At 39.8% G+C, this 17,372-nt stretch overlaps 1 protein-coding gene across 3 annotated transcripts; it reads right to left on the reverse strand.

Moving 5' to 3' along the window:
* Nucleotides 1-5,827: 5,827 nt before the first annotated feature.
* LOC131229397 (uncharacterized) lies at nt 5,828-16,992 on the reverse strand. Of its 3 annotated transcripts, none has more exons than XM_058225341.1 (6): nt 16,882-16,992; nt 14,384-15,210; nt 12,252-12,331; nt 9,249-9,513; nt 7,661-7,942; nt 5,828-6,293 (listed from the first exon to the last, which is right to left on the reverse strand). In XM_058225341.1, exons 2-5 carry the CDS (start codon nt 15,153-15,155, stop codon nt 7,677-7,679), a joined length of 1,383 nt encoding a protein of 460 aa, XP_058081324.1. In that variant the 5' UTR covers nt 15,156-15,210; nt 16,882-16,992; the 3' UTR covers nt 5,828-6,293; nt 7,661-7,676. The 3 variants fall into 3 exon arrangements, with proteins under 3 accessions (XP_058081324.1, XP_058081325.1, XP_058081323.1); XM_058225342.1 differs by having other exon boundaries at nt 16,859-16,978; XM_058225340.1 differs by having other exon boundaries at nt 14,384-16,992.
* Nucleotides 16,993-17,372: the final 380 nt, after the last annotated feature.

Raw genomic sequence — 17,372 nt, forward strand, 5'->3', positions numbered from 1 at the left:
AACAATCATATTATCAATTGCATCACTATAAGCACTTTAATGCAATGATTTGCGCCGTCCAAACATTGTCCATATAAATCAATGATTAAAAATCATTGGTTAACCACTGGGATGTGATTTTGTGCTTGTGGCCTATATGAGATATGGAATTTCATCATTTTTTGGCAAATTATATATTTCAACAGGCTTATTACAACCATTGTGTCAAACATTCAATAAATACACTAATTAAAGATATTAAAGTTAATTTAGTAATTAAATTCAAATACATGTAAATATACTATGCATAACTACTTTTGGATTAGAGAGGATTTTGAATTTAGGATGCCAAACACAGCAAGAGGATTTCAAATTCAGGAAGTTCAAATCCACTCTACCAAACAGGCCCTAATTGATAGGTGGGGTGGTAAATAAACACTACAATGGGTTTTAAGAAGTTTTTAATAGTGACGGTCAATTAGCACTGTTTTCTATAGTGTGGTCCACTTAAGATGTGGACTCGTCTCATTTTTCGACTTATGCTCTAAAATGATTTGAAAAAAATAGATACATAACATGGATTAGATACATCAATCATAGTAGGCCCATAGGCCCATGGACCTTTTCCAGCCACAACCATGTTGTGTTGATAGGGGAGGGGTCACTACTCTAAATAATGTATGTGATTTAGTACGCCGTCCGTCCATTTTGGTTTATTATTTTATAGCATGAGCTAAAAAAATGAGGCAGATCTAAATCTCACTGTAGACCACACAACAAATCAAGTGGTGATGATCTGGACGGTACATAAGTTGTGCCCCCTATCAATGGGTTGTAAAGCAAAATTAAAACCAAGTGACCGTTCAGTTGGATTGATGAATTTCTGTCCATTGAAAATGGTCTGGTCCGCTACGTTTGTTTCGAGCTGTCCATGACAGGAATAATTAATGAATGAAATCGTCTGCTTGGCCTGGCGACCTTCTGATGAACGGGATAAATGAATGGTGTCGCCTGATAACATCAAAAAAGATCTAGACGGTCCATCCAGTGCGTCCTATCCGTGGATGGCCCATGGTTGAAAATCACACAGAACAGGCTATCAATCATAATAAGAACCATGGTCATTAAACCAGAAAAAAACTGATAGTCAGGATCATTTGTTATTGTGATTTTTGGCCATGGAACATTTACATACAAGACCCACAAGATGGACGGTCTAGATTTCCCACGTGACGGATCAGATCATCCGAGTCAGCTTTATCTATGGAAAATCTAATTATATGGTCTGGATTAAATAAATGAGATTGAACTCGTTTCCTAGCCTTTTGATGATCATCAGATCATCCGCATTTATTTTCAAATGAACCAAGGTGTTTCACGTGGGCCCATACGGTGTTTGGCGTGTCCACCTGTAATTATGCTTCTCCCACAATCTAAGCCGTTGACGCAGGGCGCGCCATCACCTGGAATTACAATCCTAGCCATCGATCAACAGCATGCGAATCGGACAATCTAGATTGTCCAATCCATTTAAGTAAAAAGGGCCATCAATTGTGGGACCCAACTGTTGAACGGTTCCAATCATTGTATCATACGGTCGAGATTGGGTGGAATACCAAAATTGAAAATTGATTTTCTTTATGTTGAAAATGAAATTTCATGTGACTCTGCCATCCAATCCAAAGTTGAGAGGATTTAAAAATTTTAAGGTGGGGAGTGAGTCAGACAAATCATCCGTACGCCACCTTTGCATGATCCAAAACCGAGCCATTCATGCCCTATCCCTTGATCCAACTCGTCATCCTTACACGCTAACCTACACACGTGCACACGTGTGCCGGATCTGATCCGCTCATCGGCGGCCTGATCAAAGTTCAGTTTGGTCGGGCCATCCAAGAATAAAAATTACACGGAGGTTCTGTTTGAGGGATAAAATTACAAAAATACTATTATTTGTTTTTTTTTTTTCTTTAAAAAGTCTTGAAACTCAAGAATTGTGGGCCCACAAGATGTGTATGACATCCAACCCGTTAAATGTATGCACAAAACCATGGTGATAACAATAACTAAACAGGTCAACCAGATCTTTTCAGATGGGCTACAATTGAATTGAAATATTATGAATGGTGTACATTACTTATTATGTACTGGTAGGGCCCACATGATGTATATAGCATCCAACCCGTTAAAAGTATGCACAACACCATGGTGAATACAATAACTAAACAGGTCAATCAGATAATCTCAAATGGGCTACACTTGAATTGGAATATAATGAATAGTGTACATTACTTGTTATGGGGTGGCTCACCTTATGATCGGATCTGACTTATTTTTAGTTTGCTTCGTAAGAACGTTGGTGTGTACCTGTTGAATGGATTGGATGTGAGATACACACCACGTGGGTCCCACAATTATCCATGGAAGACAGATTTACTACCGGCACTGTTCGGTAAAATCCAATTTTTTGAGGTATTTTGCGTATAAAGCACGTCTGAAACTCAGATGGACCACATCACAAGAAGGTGGGATAATGACAGGGACTTAGATGAAGGGAAAACACAAATATCAACTTGATCTGAAACTTTTGTGGCCTTGAGAAGTTTTTAACGGTGGGTGTTCAATCACCATTGTTTCTCGTTGTGTGGTTCGCTTGAGTTTCACATCTGCTTTATTTTTTGGGTTCACGCTATAAAATGAATTGATAAAATAGATGAATAGCATGGATATAAAACATCTACATCAGGGTGGGCCCTACAGGGCCCAACACATCAACTGCTGGGGTGTGGGGGCAACATCACCTGATCTTTTTTATAAAAAAAAACTTACGCACACACCCCCGCACACTCACGCTAGTGGAATTTCACCACCTAGGGGTACTCGAACCCTTACTCCCGAGAGTCTACCACCCGAGGAAGAGTAAGGACCCACGTCACCTGATCTCTTTGCGCTTTGAGCTGCCTTTTGGGGTGGGGTGTGAGTCCGGATAGGTGTCTGTTTTTTGTACTTTTTCTTAAATTCCTTTTCTTGTCGTTTTCCTTGTTTTTCTGTTTCTTTCTTCTTGATAAATCTTCAATCCTCAAATTTCAGCAAAAAAAAAAAAAAAACAAAAAAGCTAAATCCACAAACCGATATGGGTCCACGTGGAACAGTGGGAATGGAATGTCTACCATACATGTGTGTGGGCCGTAATGTGGAGCATCTTTTATCAGACCCATTAATCAAATACTGTTGGGAGAACCGTGGAATCACACAGAGATAAATATAGGATAACAATCCAAAAAACATCAAGTAAAAGGAAAGAGAACACAATGATTTAATGTGAAAAACTCTTTCGGGAAAAAATCACGGCACAAAGCGACAAAAATTCACCATGAAAGTAGAAATTACAAAGAGAGAATGCTTACCCGATTCGAACAACCTCAAATCTCACCCTTGCTCCACCTCTTTGAAACCCTAAAACTATTTAAAAACCCTTAGAATATCTCTCAATCCCATATACACCCATATATATAGCATTGGAAAGAATCTCAAACGAATTCAGAAACAAATCCTGTAAATTCACAATTTTGTGAAAAATCTACACAGAATCTAATTAGATTTAAGACATCAAATACAATGGATACCATAAAATTTCTGACCAGCCAGAGACATCCGTTGTAGGAATGTTCTAGGGCCTGTTTGGACTCCAGGATTAAATAGTATGAAATTGCATTAGATAAATTAACACTATTATTGTACAATGATTACATGTCTAGAAATGCCACGGTATTTTCACCGTCTAATCCCACACTTGGTATCAAATTTCTCCCTCATAAGATACATTATATTAAGTGAAGTCTGCATTTGGTGGACCATGTAATTGTAATCAATGAACCACATTTCATAATTGATGTGAGTCACTATGGATGACATAGATAAAACACATTCATCAATGTGAGGCCCACAGATATAGTGGATATCAAAATCCACCAAAAATTATGCAGAATCCACTATTAGCTTTAGATAATACTATACTGGAATTAATCCAACCATTTCCATCAATTCCAAATGCTTGTTGAAATTTGCATGGAACCAAATACAATTCCATAACACCTAATTCCACCTAATATCACCTGGTGATTTCTTATAGCTATATTAGTATATAATAATCTAAAAGGATTTTAAAATATTTTTAGACAATGGATGATTACCACATCATATCATATTTGCTATTTAGGTCTATTAAGAGAGGTCCTTATAAAGAAGATGCGGATTGCACATTAACGATGCCAATAAATGAGTCTACTAGACTTTGCTATGTGGATCCCACAATGATGGATGTGGATAATCATCCATCCATTTGCCACTCTTATACTTCTTACAACCTTGTTGAGGGTAGCATGGTGTTTTGTAAGAATAGGCCGAATCATCCATGTTATAGGGAAAGACTCTTATACTTCTTACAACCTTGTTGAGGGTAGCATGATGTTTTGTAAGAATAGGCCGAATCATCCATGTTATGGGGAAAGACAGACCGACCTAGATAGGCAGTTAAATCAGGTCGAGATTTGGCACGCCCCAATGCGCAAGAGAGGATGAGAAACCTGACCACCGAATTAAAGAGGAAGGTCGGTACGACAAAAGTTGGTACGACCAAGGTTGGTCTAACCATATCGGTACGACTAAGGTCGGCGTGACCGAGGTTGGCCTGAAAGTTGGCACGACCCAGAATGAACACTCCGAGAGATAACCTGAAGAAGGTATCACGACTCATGAAGAAGTTAAAGGCTACAAAAATTAAACATCACGAAGATGTTCTTTTTAATTGAAAGGACAGGTTGGTTGACTACGACGAGCTTATCCGACCTTATCCACATCTGCAGTTCAACCTTATCCAATGGAACAGTCCAAAGTTCTCTCCACGGATCGTGGAAGCTAATCCGTGATTAGCTCGGGATCCCGAGATACCCGCCGAGGATCTCGGGAGAATCCCTGTGCGTTATGAATCCTGAATCCTAATTCGTCTACAACACGTACCTACTAAACTGGGAGGATCCTTCTACGTCATTATCCCTCCACAACTATAAATAGGGAGATCTCTGACGGTGAAAGGTACATACACATACTATCTCTACCCTTAAACTACTCCTACTAGACTCAGATTCCTAACTTTGGCGTTAGAGGGTCCCCTACTCTAGCCAAGGTCTCCTTTGTCTTCTTCCTGAGCAGGTACTCGAAGGTCTAGAAAGGGCAGACCAGGTTTTTGCATCAATAATCCACAACAGGACTATAAGCACAAGTGCTCTTAGTCTACGCTTGAGGGAGCACTTGGGTCATGATATGGTTAATAGCATCTCCACATTACATCAAACAAGTTCCTGTGATCATCCACTTTCTTCCTGAAATATCTGCTTGAAGCGAAAAGCCAGGATTGTCCAAACGGTGTGATTCTTACAATATGGCCCACCAAAGTACGGTCCACCTAACCTATTCATATATTTAGGCGTCATATCTCTTCCTGTAGTAGTAATAAGACATTATATGTCCCATATGCATATAAAGAGCAATCTGACTTGGGCTGTTCCTCTAGGTGTTGAGCCCACCAGATACCTGATAAGGAGGCATGTGGCCCAACCAGCATTTCAGCATCTCCATTTTGTGGTGGGGCGACAGTCTGATCGCCATCCAATTACTATCAGATGATGATCCTTAGCTAATATAATGCATTTGCTTGTTGGTGCAATTCAAATTACACTGAACTACATGTTCTACACCAATCATGTTGCCCATGTCAAACACCCAATGGCCCGCTGTTTCTACAAATCCAGATGTAACGTAAAGCAAGATCATCAAAGGCCGTCTACCAGAGAATAAAATACAGTCTACGAAATTCATTGAAAACATGTTAAAATCAAAGAAGACCCCATCTGTTCATCAGATGAATAAAAACCTATCTACAAATTCAGTGAAAACATGTTACAAGTACAATCACAGCCGCATTACATTCAAAACAAGAATATCTCTGTAACCCACAAAGAATAAACAAATTAGAACTAAATAAATAAATAAAAGCCTCGAATGATGGCCCACCTTCAATGAGAAACTGGGTCTTGAGCCTGATTCAATTTCAATGTTGATTTGTGGGTGGATTGAACTCTCACGGAAGGAATTCTTGATCTACAGCCAACTTCTCTTTTGATAGAGTCGAACAAGATCATTTAGAGAGACCGAGTTCTTCCGAGGATTCCGAAAAGTCGCGAATTCATTTTCTTTGAAACCAGCTTACGACAATGCCGCCTTTTTCAAGGGGAGTATAAGTGAGACGAGTTTCCCTGTAAACTTTCATTGTTCATGAATCATTACTTTTGGGGGTGAAAATTATTGTTACGGCCATTACAATTGGAGTCCATGATTTGATGATCGAAACCGATGATCTGGGCCCCGCATTTGATAGACCATGAACCAAGAGTTTCCCAGATTGGAAAATGATAACCATCCAATCCAACCTTTGGCCTTTCTCAATTGAATACAGCTGTTACTATTGTTTCCTTAAACATCTTCTTGCGGGCCACAGATCAAAGGGTTAGGACTCTCCCATCAGGGAGACATTCCGGGCATGGTATCCATGATGAGATCACCAGTCTTGACCACTGAACAATGGGTGTCCTTGGGCCATGAGTCCATTCAATACAATCAGAGCCTGTGGTATGATGATGCAAATCGATTTCTGGGCCCACATTGATGGATCATGACCCAATAATTTCCAGATTGGAAGATGCTAACCATCCAATCCAATCTCTGGCCTTTCGCAATTGAATATGCCTGTCGCTATTGTTTCCTTAACCATCTATTTGCAGGCCACTGATCGAAGTGTTGGGACCATCCCATTTGGAAGATATTTGGAGCATGGTACATCCTTTGTGAGATCAACGGTCTTGATCACTGAAACATGGCTGTCCTTGGGCCCTGAGTCCACACAATCAGAGTCCATATTTTGATGATCCGAACCAATGATCTGGGCCTACGTCGAAGGGTCATGATCCAAGAATTTCCCAGCCTGGAAGATGCTAACCATCCAATCCAATCCAATCTCTGGCCTTTCCCAGTTGAATATGGCTGTCACTATTGTTTCCTTAACTGTCTATTTGCAGGCCACAGATTGAAGGTTTAGGACCGTCCCATCAGGGAGATATTTTAGGATTGGGTACATCCATTGTAAGATAAACTGTCTTGACCACTGAACCATGGCCCCCACTTTGCACAGTATCAGGTCCCAAGGATGTTATACATAACCTCAATACCAATGATCATAAAAATCCTCCAAACCAAGGTATTCTTTAACAGTAACGGTGCCCGTAACAGCCACCGCCGTTACCTTTACGATATGGGCTGTAACGGCCGTTACAGTCTCTAATTTTTATTATTATTATTATTTTTTTTAAATTATTGAAAAAAAGAAAAAACCGAAAAACCTCTATCAGCACGGTAATGGACCGTTACAGCATTTACGGAGGGTGTTACGGCCGTTATAATCCCATAACGTGTAATAGTTGCTACCATTACCTTTACAGCCCCGTAATAGCCATTACGGTGCACCATGCTCTACACACAAACATCATGAGCCAACAACAGGAACCAAATGGGATTGGATTCTGACAAGGGGGGGAAAAAAAAACAGAGATGGAGAGAAACAACATACCTCACAGTAACTTTGCTCAAAGTCGGACATAACCGCCATTTGGCAATCCACCTCGGAGAATCCTTCTCCCTAAGAATGACTTCCTATTGAGAGAATAGCTCTTTCTAAATGCTCTCCGTCTTTTCCAATCATGGACTATTTTGATGAGAATTGGGAAGGTGAAGCAAAGCAATAGAAGCAGCACCATCGCAGCACATAACAATAAAACGTTACGGAACCCATCTTTTAGTTCTGGGTCCTTTTGCCCTGTCCATGGTACACCTCCCACATTCATTCCAAATGCTGCGAGACCAGAAGAAAAGTTACTCTGAGAGAAGGGACATGCTACCATTTGCATTTTTTCTTAAATGATGACTCATCCACTGTATATACAATTAAGTCACTATAGCACATCTGTTGATGGAACATAACCCAAAATCATATGGATTGGATTAACTTCATCACTAGATATTGACTGTTTGATGCATGACAATTAACCACTTGCTCTAAAAGCTCAAACTATTAGAGTATGGTGAATCAATCCATTTATCTCATAGCCCAGGCCCCACATCTCATGGGTTAGGATCTAGGCCGAACCCTCCTCGTGGGCCCCAAATCACATGGGTAGTTGGGTACTACCTCACATGGGCTGCTCACCCCGAGTGTGCCCCTGCATCCCACAAACAACCCCACTTGAGCTTGGTGTGAAAATGCCCCTGCATTTAATCACCCCCGGTGAGGAGTCTCAAACACGAGACCTCCCCCTCTGATAGCAATTTGATGCAGGACAATTAACCACTTACTCTAAAAGCTCGAACTGTTAGAGCATGGCAAATCAATCCCTTTATCTCATAGCCCAGGCTCCACATCTAATGGGTTAGGACCTCGATTGAACCCCCCTCATAAGCCCCAAATCACATGGGTACTGCCTCATACGAGCCACCTGCCTCACATGGGCTGCCCACCCCGAGTGTGCCCTTGCAACCCATAGACAACCCCACTCGAGCCCGGTGTAAAAATGCCCTTGCATTACTGTTAATTTCAGACCGTGGGGCATTTTCTTCTTACGTGTCCATTCATTATAGCATGTGGAAGGAAAATAAATAAAAATCACACTGATTGGACTAACTAAATCATTAGACATAGAACGTTGAATTTACTCGTGAGATTTTCTTTTTTACATGTCCAATAGTTATAGTGCATCTGTGGATGGAACATACCCCCAAACTCACACCGATTAGATGGACTTAATCATCAGATATTGGATGTTGAATTCAGACTGTAGGAAATTTTCGTTTTATGTGTCCATTCATTATAGTACATCTATGGATGGAACATCTACCAAAAATCACACCAACTGGATGAACTTAACCATCTGATATCAGACGTTGAATTGAGACCACAGGCCATTTTCTTTTGGGTCCATTCATTGGCTACCAGATTGATGATTGGGATATGTCTCATTCATGACAACATGGGATATGGACGGTCCAATTTGATGTACATGTTTGTCATGTGTATGGTGGATAAGTTACCACCACTTAAGGGATGGTGGACAACACATGTAGTGGCACAACCATTGGAGAACTATAATAGAAGGACAGCTTACCTCCAGTGATAATTGATAATGGAAGAAAGATTAATGAAAGGAACGAGAGATAGTATAGCTTCCGGTTTATTTGCTCGGCCTGCCAGCTATCCAGACTAGCTTGAATAGCCATGACACGGTTGGCTAGAAATCCCATGTTTTCTTTTAGCCTCCTTAGACGTCCAATCGTCTCCTCCAGACAGACAATGTCTTCATTTGCAAACCAACTTTTCACAGCACATTTTTCCTTTACACGTGGAAAGACCTGCTCCCCATGAGCGACAACCTGAATCATAGCCAAAGCATCAGCTAATTAGAACCTTTATATTTCTTGGAAACTTTGAAGCCGTTGGTGCAAGATTGAAGAGGTGAATCATGCTACAAGTGCCAACATGGCAAACAAGTGTGAAATCTGGGCCTCTACCTGTTGTGTTCTCTGGTTTAAAAACTAGGAAAAAGCTCTTGTAGAGGTTGGGAGGAAAAGCCCTATTTTTTAGTTCTGCAAACTTTTCACTTTTTCCGTTTCTTTGGAACAGGGGAGATATTGTTGTGTTCTGTGCTTCAAGATCTAGGAAAAAACTCTTGTAAATGTTGTGTTGTGTTTTAAAATCTAGGAAAAAACTCTTCCACCTGTATACATAGAGATGGATTCTAAGGGCTTTCAGCCTCTTTCTAGAGAGAATGCATGTGTGCACGTGTGGGAGTGTGTTGGGGTGCATTTTCACACACAAGGGTGCACTTTCACACACAAGGGTGCACTAGGCCAAGTCACACAAGGTCGATGTGGTGCATGTGCATGTGTGCCCGATTGGTGTAGGTCTCGTCCAATGATTTTTTTTTGAATGTAACTGCAATTGTAACAAAATCCTTTTGTATCTTGTTTTGTAACTCACAAATGCTCAGAGTCCGTAATAGTCAAGTTTTTTTTTTTTTGAAAGATGACGAAAAATTTATTAAAAAACAAACTAAGAGAAAGCGACCCAAGGGAATCCATATTACAATCCCTAAGCTTTGGGACACTAGAAGCCCATTCAACAAGAGGCATCCTTGCCCTACAAGAGACACTATCCACCGACTTCCTCACATTCCTAAAGCATCTAGCATTCCTTTCTTCCCAAATAACCCACTAACCTGCAAGCAAAGCCATCCTCCACATCACCTTTATCTGCTTCCCAAGGCACATCCCATGCTACCTAATCAGAAGATCATTAACTGAACACGGGAACACCTAAAAGACTTGAAAACAGCGTAAAACATCCGCCCATATAGCCCTCACAAAGGGATAATGAATAAAAAGATGGTCCACCGACTCCTCATTATACTCACATAAAAGCACATGTTGGGAATCACCATGCCCCTTTTCCGAAGATTGTTGATCGTAAGAACTTTCTTCCTACCCACAAGCCACCCAAAAGCCGCAAGTTTTGGAGGGACATCATAGTGCCAAACGAATTTGCTGTGCCCAACATCCTCATGCCTTCCACCTCCATGTACAAGAGAAAAAAGGGGTTTAACCAAAAAGATTCTGATTTATCAATTTTCCACATCAATTTGTCCGGGACAGAGTTGGCCGGGGAGTAAAGATAGATTTGATCCGTAAGGACCACAAATTCATCGACCTCCTCATCAAGGAGAAACCACCTACATGGAGGGTCCCAAACTAGTTCCCCACTAACACGGGAGAAATAGGGTTCGGGCAAGCTGAAAGATTCTAAGAAAATCATCCTTCAAAGGGGAGCTCCCCACCCATGTATCTTCCCAAAAATGGATCTTTTTACCATTTCCAAAGCAAATCCAACCTCTTCCATAAATGCTGATTTCATGGAGGAGATCCCTTTCCATAAGGCCGGCGCTCTATAAAATTAAAAACCCTTGATGCGGCTCCTGTTTTGTAACTCCTGGAGGTAGATGAATGCTCAGAGTCTGTAACAGTCAAAATTTGGTGATGAAGACTGTTAAGGTCAGTCTGAAAAGGGCTACAAAATTAAAAACGCCCATGCGGCTGGTTGAAATTCACACTATGATGGGCAGTTTAATGTTGGCGACAGCCTGTTTTGAGAACCAATACACCTAGATCTTCATCTAGTGGAGCAAAACTTGCCCTAAAGACAGACCTTGTTGCATTCAATCGTTGTTCATACTGCTGATAAATCCAGTGACAAAAGGTGTCCATTCCAACTGTAGCACACATGGACACTATCTGGTAACTAGGATTACTAAGGGTAATTCAATATTATTGTTTTCATTCAGAGCCCTACTTGCAAAACACGCTACCAAGTGGGCCTCAATGTGAATGTCCTATGGCAAAACCCATGCTGATCACTCATCAGGTGGGCCACACAAATACATTGAATATGGGCATTGGTGATTTTCTTTCTGACCATGCATTCTACTCATGCAAGTGGGGTCTATCTAAGAGTGGATTGGTACTAGTGATGTTCAGGGTTGGTCAGACCTAATAATTGGCCCAGACCTCATACATGCGTGCCAAGTTGGCAAGTGGCATTGATTCACCTCTTCAACCTCTCCTAAAAGAAGTACCAATTAAAAAAAGAAAAAGGTAAAAAGCAACCAAGCTAAGTTTCTTTTCCTGATAGATGTCATGAGTTAGGAAAATCTCCTGACATGTTTAAATATTTGTAGCTGTTACCAATTGAACTTTGCTAAGTCCAAAGACACCTCTACATATGGGGTGCAGCTGTACAGGATATCCACGCCACACATCAGGTGTACCTGTCCAAAAATTGAGTAAAATAGTAGATGGTATAAACAATTTCTCAATGGTCTACATTCACACACACAAGTGGCTCCCTGATGAGTGATCCACCTGATTTCTGGACCAGGTCATCTACACAGTCAGTCACACCTTACAGTTAGCTTAGATGTCCCACGTGCTAGGTGCAGCCACAAGTAGTGATGTTCGTGGGGATTTCCAATTTAGTGTGCTTCCCTTGTGATTGGGTAAGCACCTTTTGTACATATTTTTCTCTAACTAGGCAATATGTATAGACATTGAGAAAATACCTGCAGGAGGCGTTGCAAATTCAGATGCATTTTGGGGAATCTTCTGTCATCCAGCATTTGCGTCTTCACTGCAATACTACCTGCATTTAAGGAAATCAGTCATATCCCCAAAAACATGCAAAATAGTAAATAGGGGGTGAAAACACAAAGTGTCAGAGGAACTCATTCCACAATTTAAAGAGGAAAGAAAATGGAAAAGGCAAAAAAAAAGAAGAAGAGGAAGCATGAGGTCATAAGCCACAACAAACATGATCTTTGTTGAGGGCAGGATTTCACACATATGGAGCTCATGGTTTGGTGAACGCCTTATCCATGGTGGGGCCCTCCAGATCAACAGTTGGATCAACAAATCATGGGTGGCCATGTACGTAATCATGCTCTTCAGCAAACTACACTTTTGGTGGGGCTCAAGAGCCAGGACCCTTCATAGAAAAACAGACCAGATTCGAAAGGCACCAACAGGTTTGCTAGCAAGGCCAGATTCAACACAACCAATTAAATCATCTGACCCTTCTGTATCATAAGGGTCCAAGGTCTACACTGTATCTGCATGTTGAAAAGAAGCACTAAGAAATAAAACCATTCTCAATTTCACAACAGAGTGTCAGTGATATAACACCAAATTACTACTAAAGGGGCCAAGCATTCTAAAATAAAGACATGCTAATGATACTAGTGCACTTGAAAAAATCGTAAGCAAGCCACCATTTTTTCTAGTCTGTGTATGATAAGGCTAGTGAGCCTGACTACATGTCACTCTCTGGTCAATAAGACAGGAAAATAGGAACACATATTGAGCAATGAATACCAAAGAGGGCAATCAGACAATCCTAACCTATTGATCCGAACCAGGACAAAAAAAAATGGCAGTGGTCATTTTCTTTTCTTCAAATCAAGGTGTTAGGATGGTCCAACTCCATTTTTGCGCATGGTCAGTCCATAGCATGGCCCACCAGATGAGAAGTCCCGATTTTGTACATGTTGATTGTTGACCACGTTCCCATGGGAACTCGAATGCAACTAACATCCCTCCATGTTAGGCCTCAGACACCCACCGCTTTAATCAAATTTATGAGAAAGGGAGCAAAATCTACCATATATACAAAGCCCTTTAACAACATGTAAGTCATCTGGTAACATAGTTATGGGAGTGCAGAAAATGAGGTATTGAGAAAATCAAGTAGTTCAAGAGCAATATCGATTTCCTTCTCTTTGAAAACAAAATAACAATATTCTCCACACATGCTTTGGGTTTAACGTATATGGATTTATCTCCACATCGGTTATGCACTATCTAATGCAGCTTCCCTAGGCAAGACAAAACAAGAAACAGATGTGCCAGTTGGATTTCTCTTCTTCAAAGGCCAAATTGCATAAAGAAAAATAAATTCAATGACCAAAGCTTTCTTGTCTTGTCTGACATCTTCTGATATGCACCAATAGGTGATAAGATGAGGGGAAGTAGATTGGGATGGTTTGGCCATGCGTAACAGCGATCAATAACCGCACCATGAGTTGGTTCAAGTTGAAAGCTCCAAAAGGGCAAGGGGAAGGCCCAAAAGGACATGAGTGGAGGTATTAAGAAAATATTTGATGACCCATGCCCTGACTGATGATATCATCCGTTGATAGAGACACAAAGTAGAATGATGGAACAGGGTTCATGTAGCTGACCCCAATTAGTTAGGATAAGGCTTAGACGGTGATGATGACATCTCCAGGAAAGCATGACTGCAAGAAACCGTGTATAACTTCTCATCTCAGCCTCTGATTCTATCGAACCTACAAAGTTTTAATCCCAACCAGTAGTTAGTAGAACCATAGCATAGCCCCAAGAACGACTAGTTAGCGGGCCCTTCCAATGATAATCACTTCCTTGCTGCAATCAATATGGACACCTAAGTTCTATCCATGACGTACACTAAATATTTTGTGTAAATAAAAACATGTACCATTTTCATAGATGTATCTGTTGCCTGTGCATAGCATGCTTATTAGTTTCATCATCTGAAATATAATCAGAGAAGAACAAGAAAGATTTTTTTTGAAGGATTGAACAAGAAAGATTTTAGAAATCAAATGGTTGTAATTTAAATGAATTCAAACAAGTTTGCCACCGAGAAGATAATTACCTTTATCTAATTCGAGCTCGACCGTGTCTAATTCCATTTCAAGCTTGGTCACTATATCCTGAACGTGATCCATGTGCATGTCGACGATGTGCACAACAAGATTCGAGATTGTTTTTGGCACCGGATTATCGGCTTCTTCAGAATGATTCATCGTCAACAAATGCTCAAGAACATGCTCCTTAATGACAGTCTGCCCCATCTTCTCATCATCTCTGACGAAACAGGGGTTCTCGATGCTAGGGATCTCTGAAAGAAGAGATTGACCTGTCTCTGAGAAACCCAATCTAGGAATACGGCCCAAAGACACGGTAATCACTGAACCCTCAGTTACTCTCGCTGCAAGCCTAAGGGTGAAATTGCTTGCAGCGGGTCCTGGTGAATTCACCCGAAAAATAAGCGCCCCATTGATTTGCCCGAAAAATGGTCCGTTGCTAATGAGCATGAGAATCTCTTGGAGTATCAATGGGGGGCAAAGAATTTCAATAAGGTATTGGGCAGATAAAGTGAGCCTCTGATTTCCTTTGGGAAGTTCAACATGATACCAACAGAATTCTCTCCCTGTACCTTCTGTTATATCCCAATCCTTTGTAAAATAGTTACCTAACCCATCAAATATGTAAGCTTTCTGTCTTACGGTGCCTGGGAAATGGGTTCTATAGATACGGGTTTCTTTGAGTGGAGTTCCGGGAGAAGCTTCATTATCCATTTCTGTCGTTGCATCTCTATCCATTTCCTCCATTTCTGTGGCTGTTTCTTCCACAACAACTTCCATAATTACAGAATATTTCAAGAATAATGGTTGTTGTCACTCTCTTCGAGCAATCGTTCTGAAATATTAAGAGGAATAGAAATTCAGATGCCAAAAACCCCAAAATAAGTGGCTACCCGCTACCAGATTTGTTATATTTCTGTTGCTCCAAATTCCTGAAAAGAGTGAAGAAAACCAGTATTATGAATATGGGCCCCCAATCGTCAATACAAAACAAGAATAATCGCCTTCCCAACCCCACCACCTCTCCTCTCCCAAAATAAAATTGCTAAATGAAAAGAATTCAAAACCCATTTCAGATTCAATCAAATGATTCTGAAAAGATAAGGTTTTTGCATTTATTGATCCCCAAACACATAAAAATCTAATCTTTTGCATTCATTCCACCCATGAACTACATCTCAGCCATAAAAAGCTATTGCATTCAATCAAGCTCTTACTCTTTTGATCACTAGAGAAAAAATAAAATAAAATAAAACCTGATTTCAGATTCGATCAAATGAACATGGAAAGCCAACTTTTCTGCATTCACTAAACCCCAAAATCCATAAAATTCTAGCATCCAACCATTTGCACCCATTCCCAATAAAATAATCTCTCCAAATGCATAAAAAATTACCCTCATTGAACCCAAAAAACCGTAAGGGGGGTGAGAACCATCAAAAGATCATTTCAGCATCAACTAAAATGGATTTCAAAACCAATATTTCTGCCCAAATTCCACCCCAAAACCCATAAAAGTCCAACCAACAACATTCATCTCTGCAACTCATCAAACACTTTTCTCATTCAACCCAAAATTCAAAAAGAAAAATTTCAATTAATCAAAACCCACTTCATATCCAATCAAAATGAAATGAAACCATCATGTCTACATTAATCCCAACCCAAAACCCATAAAATTCCAACCTTCATCATTCATCTTTGCAATTCATCAAACACTTTTCTCATTCAACCCAAAAAGGAAACACTCAATGAATAAAAAACCAATTTCATATTTAATCAAAATGACTTGAAAAGGCTACATTTTCGATATTAATCCCAGCCAAAACCCATAAAAATCCGACCTTCAACATTCATCTCTGCAACTCATCAAACACTTTTCTCATTCAACCAAAATTCAAAAATTAAAAAACTCAATTAATAAAAAAAAACCCATTTCACATTCAATCAAAATGGATTCAGAAACCAACATTTCTACATTAAGCCCAACCAAAAACCCAAAAAATCCAACCCTCATCATTCATCTCTGCAACTCATCAAACACTATTCTCATTCAACCCAAAAAGGAAAATACTCAATTAATAATAATAATAATAAACCAGTTCATATTCAATCAAAATGAATTGAAAAACCAACATTTCTGCATTAATCCCAACCCAAAACCCTTAAAAAAAATTCAACCTTTACCGTTCATTCACCTAAAACACCCATTAAATTCATATATTCAAATCAATCAAGCTATTCTCTCATTTAACAAAATAAATAAATTCAACAAATTTAAAAAAATCCAGATTCAATCAAAAGAATCTAAAAAGCAACATTCCATGCATTAATGCAACACAAAAAAGAACACATAAAAATCACAATAAAATTAAAACATAAAACCCCATTTCAGATTCAATCAAATGAATGCGAAAAATCACAACTATTGCATCAATTAAAATCCAAACAAAAAAGGAAAAAGAAATCCATAAAAACTCAACTTTGTAAACAATCAAATTCCAACCTCATTCAGATGCCAGAAAAATCAATAATCCATCTCTTGAAATGGAGACCCAAATTCCAAAAAAAATAATAATAAAGAAAAATAAAAAAAATAAACAGTTTTTGTTCCAACAACAGAACCAAAGTAATTTCACCCCACGTTAAAAATAATCATAATTGCGAAATTTACGACTATAGACCCCACCTTTTATCCAGTGGTTTTTTAAAAGAAAACAAACCTTACTCGGGAACTTAGACCTACACGTACGGACAGCGACGTTGAGGACGAAAATACCCCTGCCTTAGAAAGTACGGTAAGCTGGACGATGAAGATTTAATCCGTGACTATAGGAAATTGCAGGATTTTTTAAAAGCAAACTCGCTGGATAGCTCTAGACTTTTTGGATACATATTGTGAGGAGCAACGGCTACGGTTATGGATACGGTTATAATTTATAGGGTCCCATGACCCTCACCCACTAACTTCTTTTTTCTTTTTTCTTTTTTTTCATT

Source organism: Magnolia sinica, chromosome 16, assembly GCF_029962835.1.
Source record: "Magnolia sinica isolate HGM2019 chromosome 16, MsV1, whole genome shotgun sequence".
Classification (NCBI taxonomy): domain Eukaryota; kingdom Viridiplantae; phylum Streptophyta; class Magnoliopsida; order Magnoliales; family Magnoliaceae; genus Magnolia; species Magnolia sinica.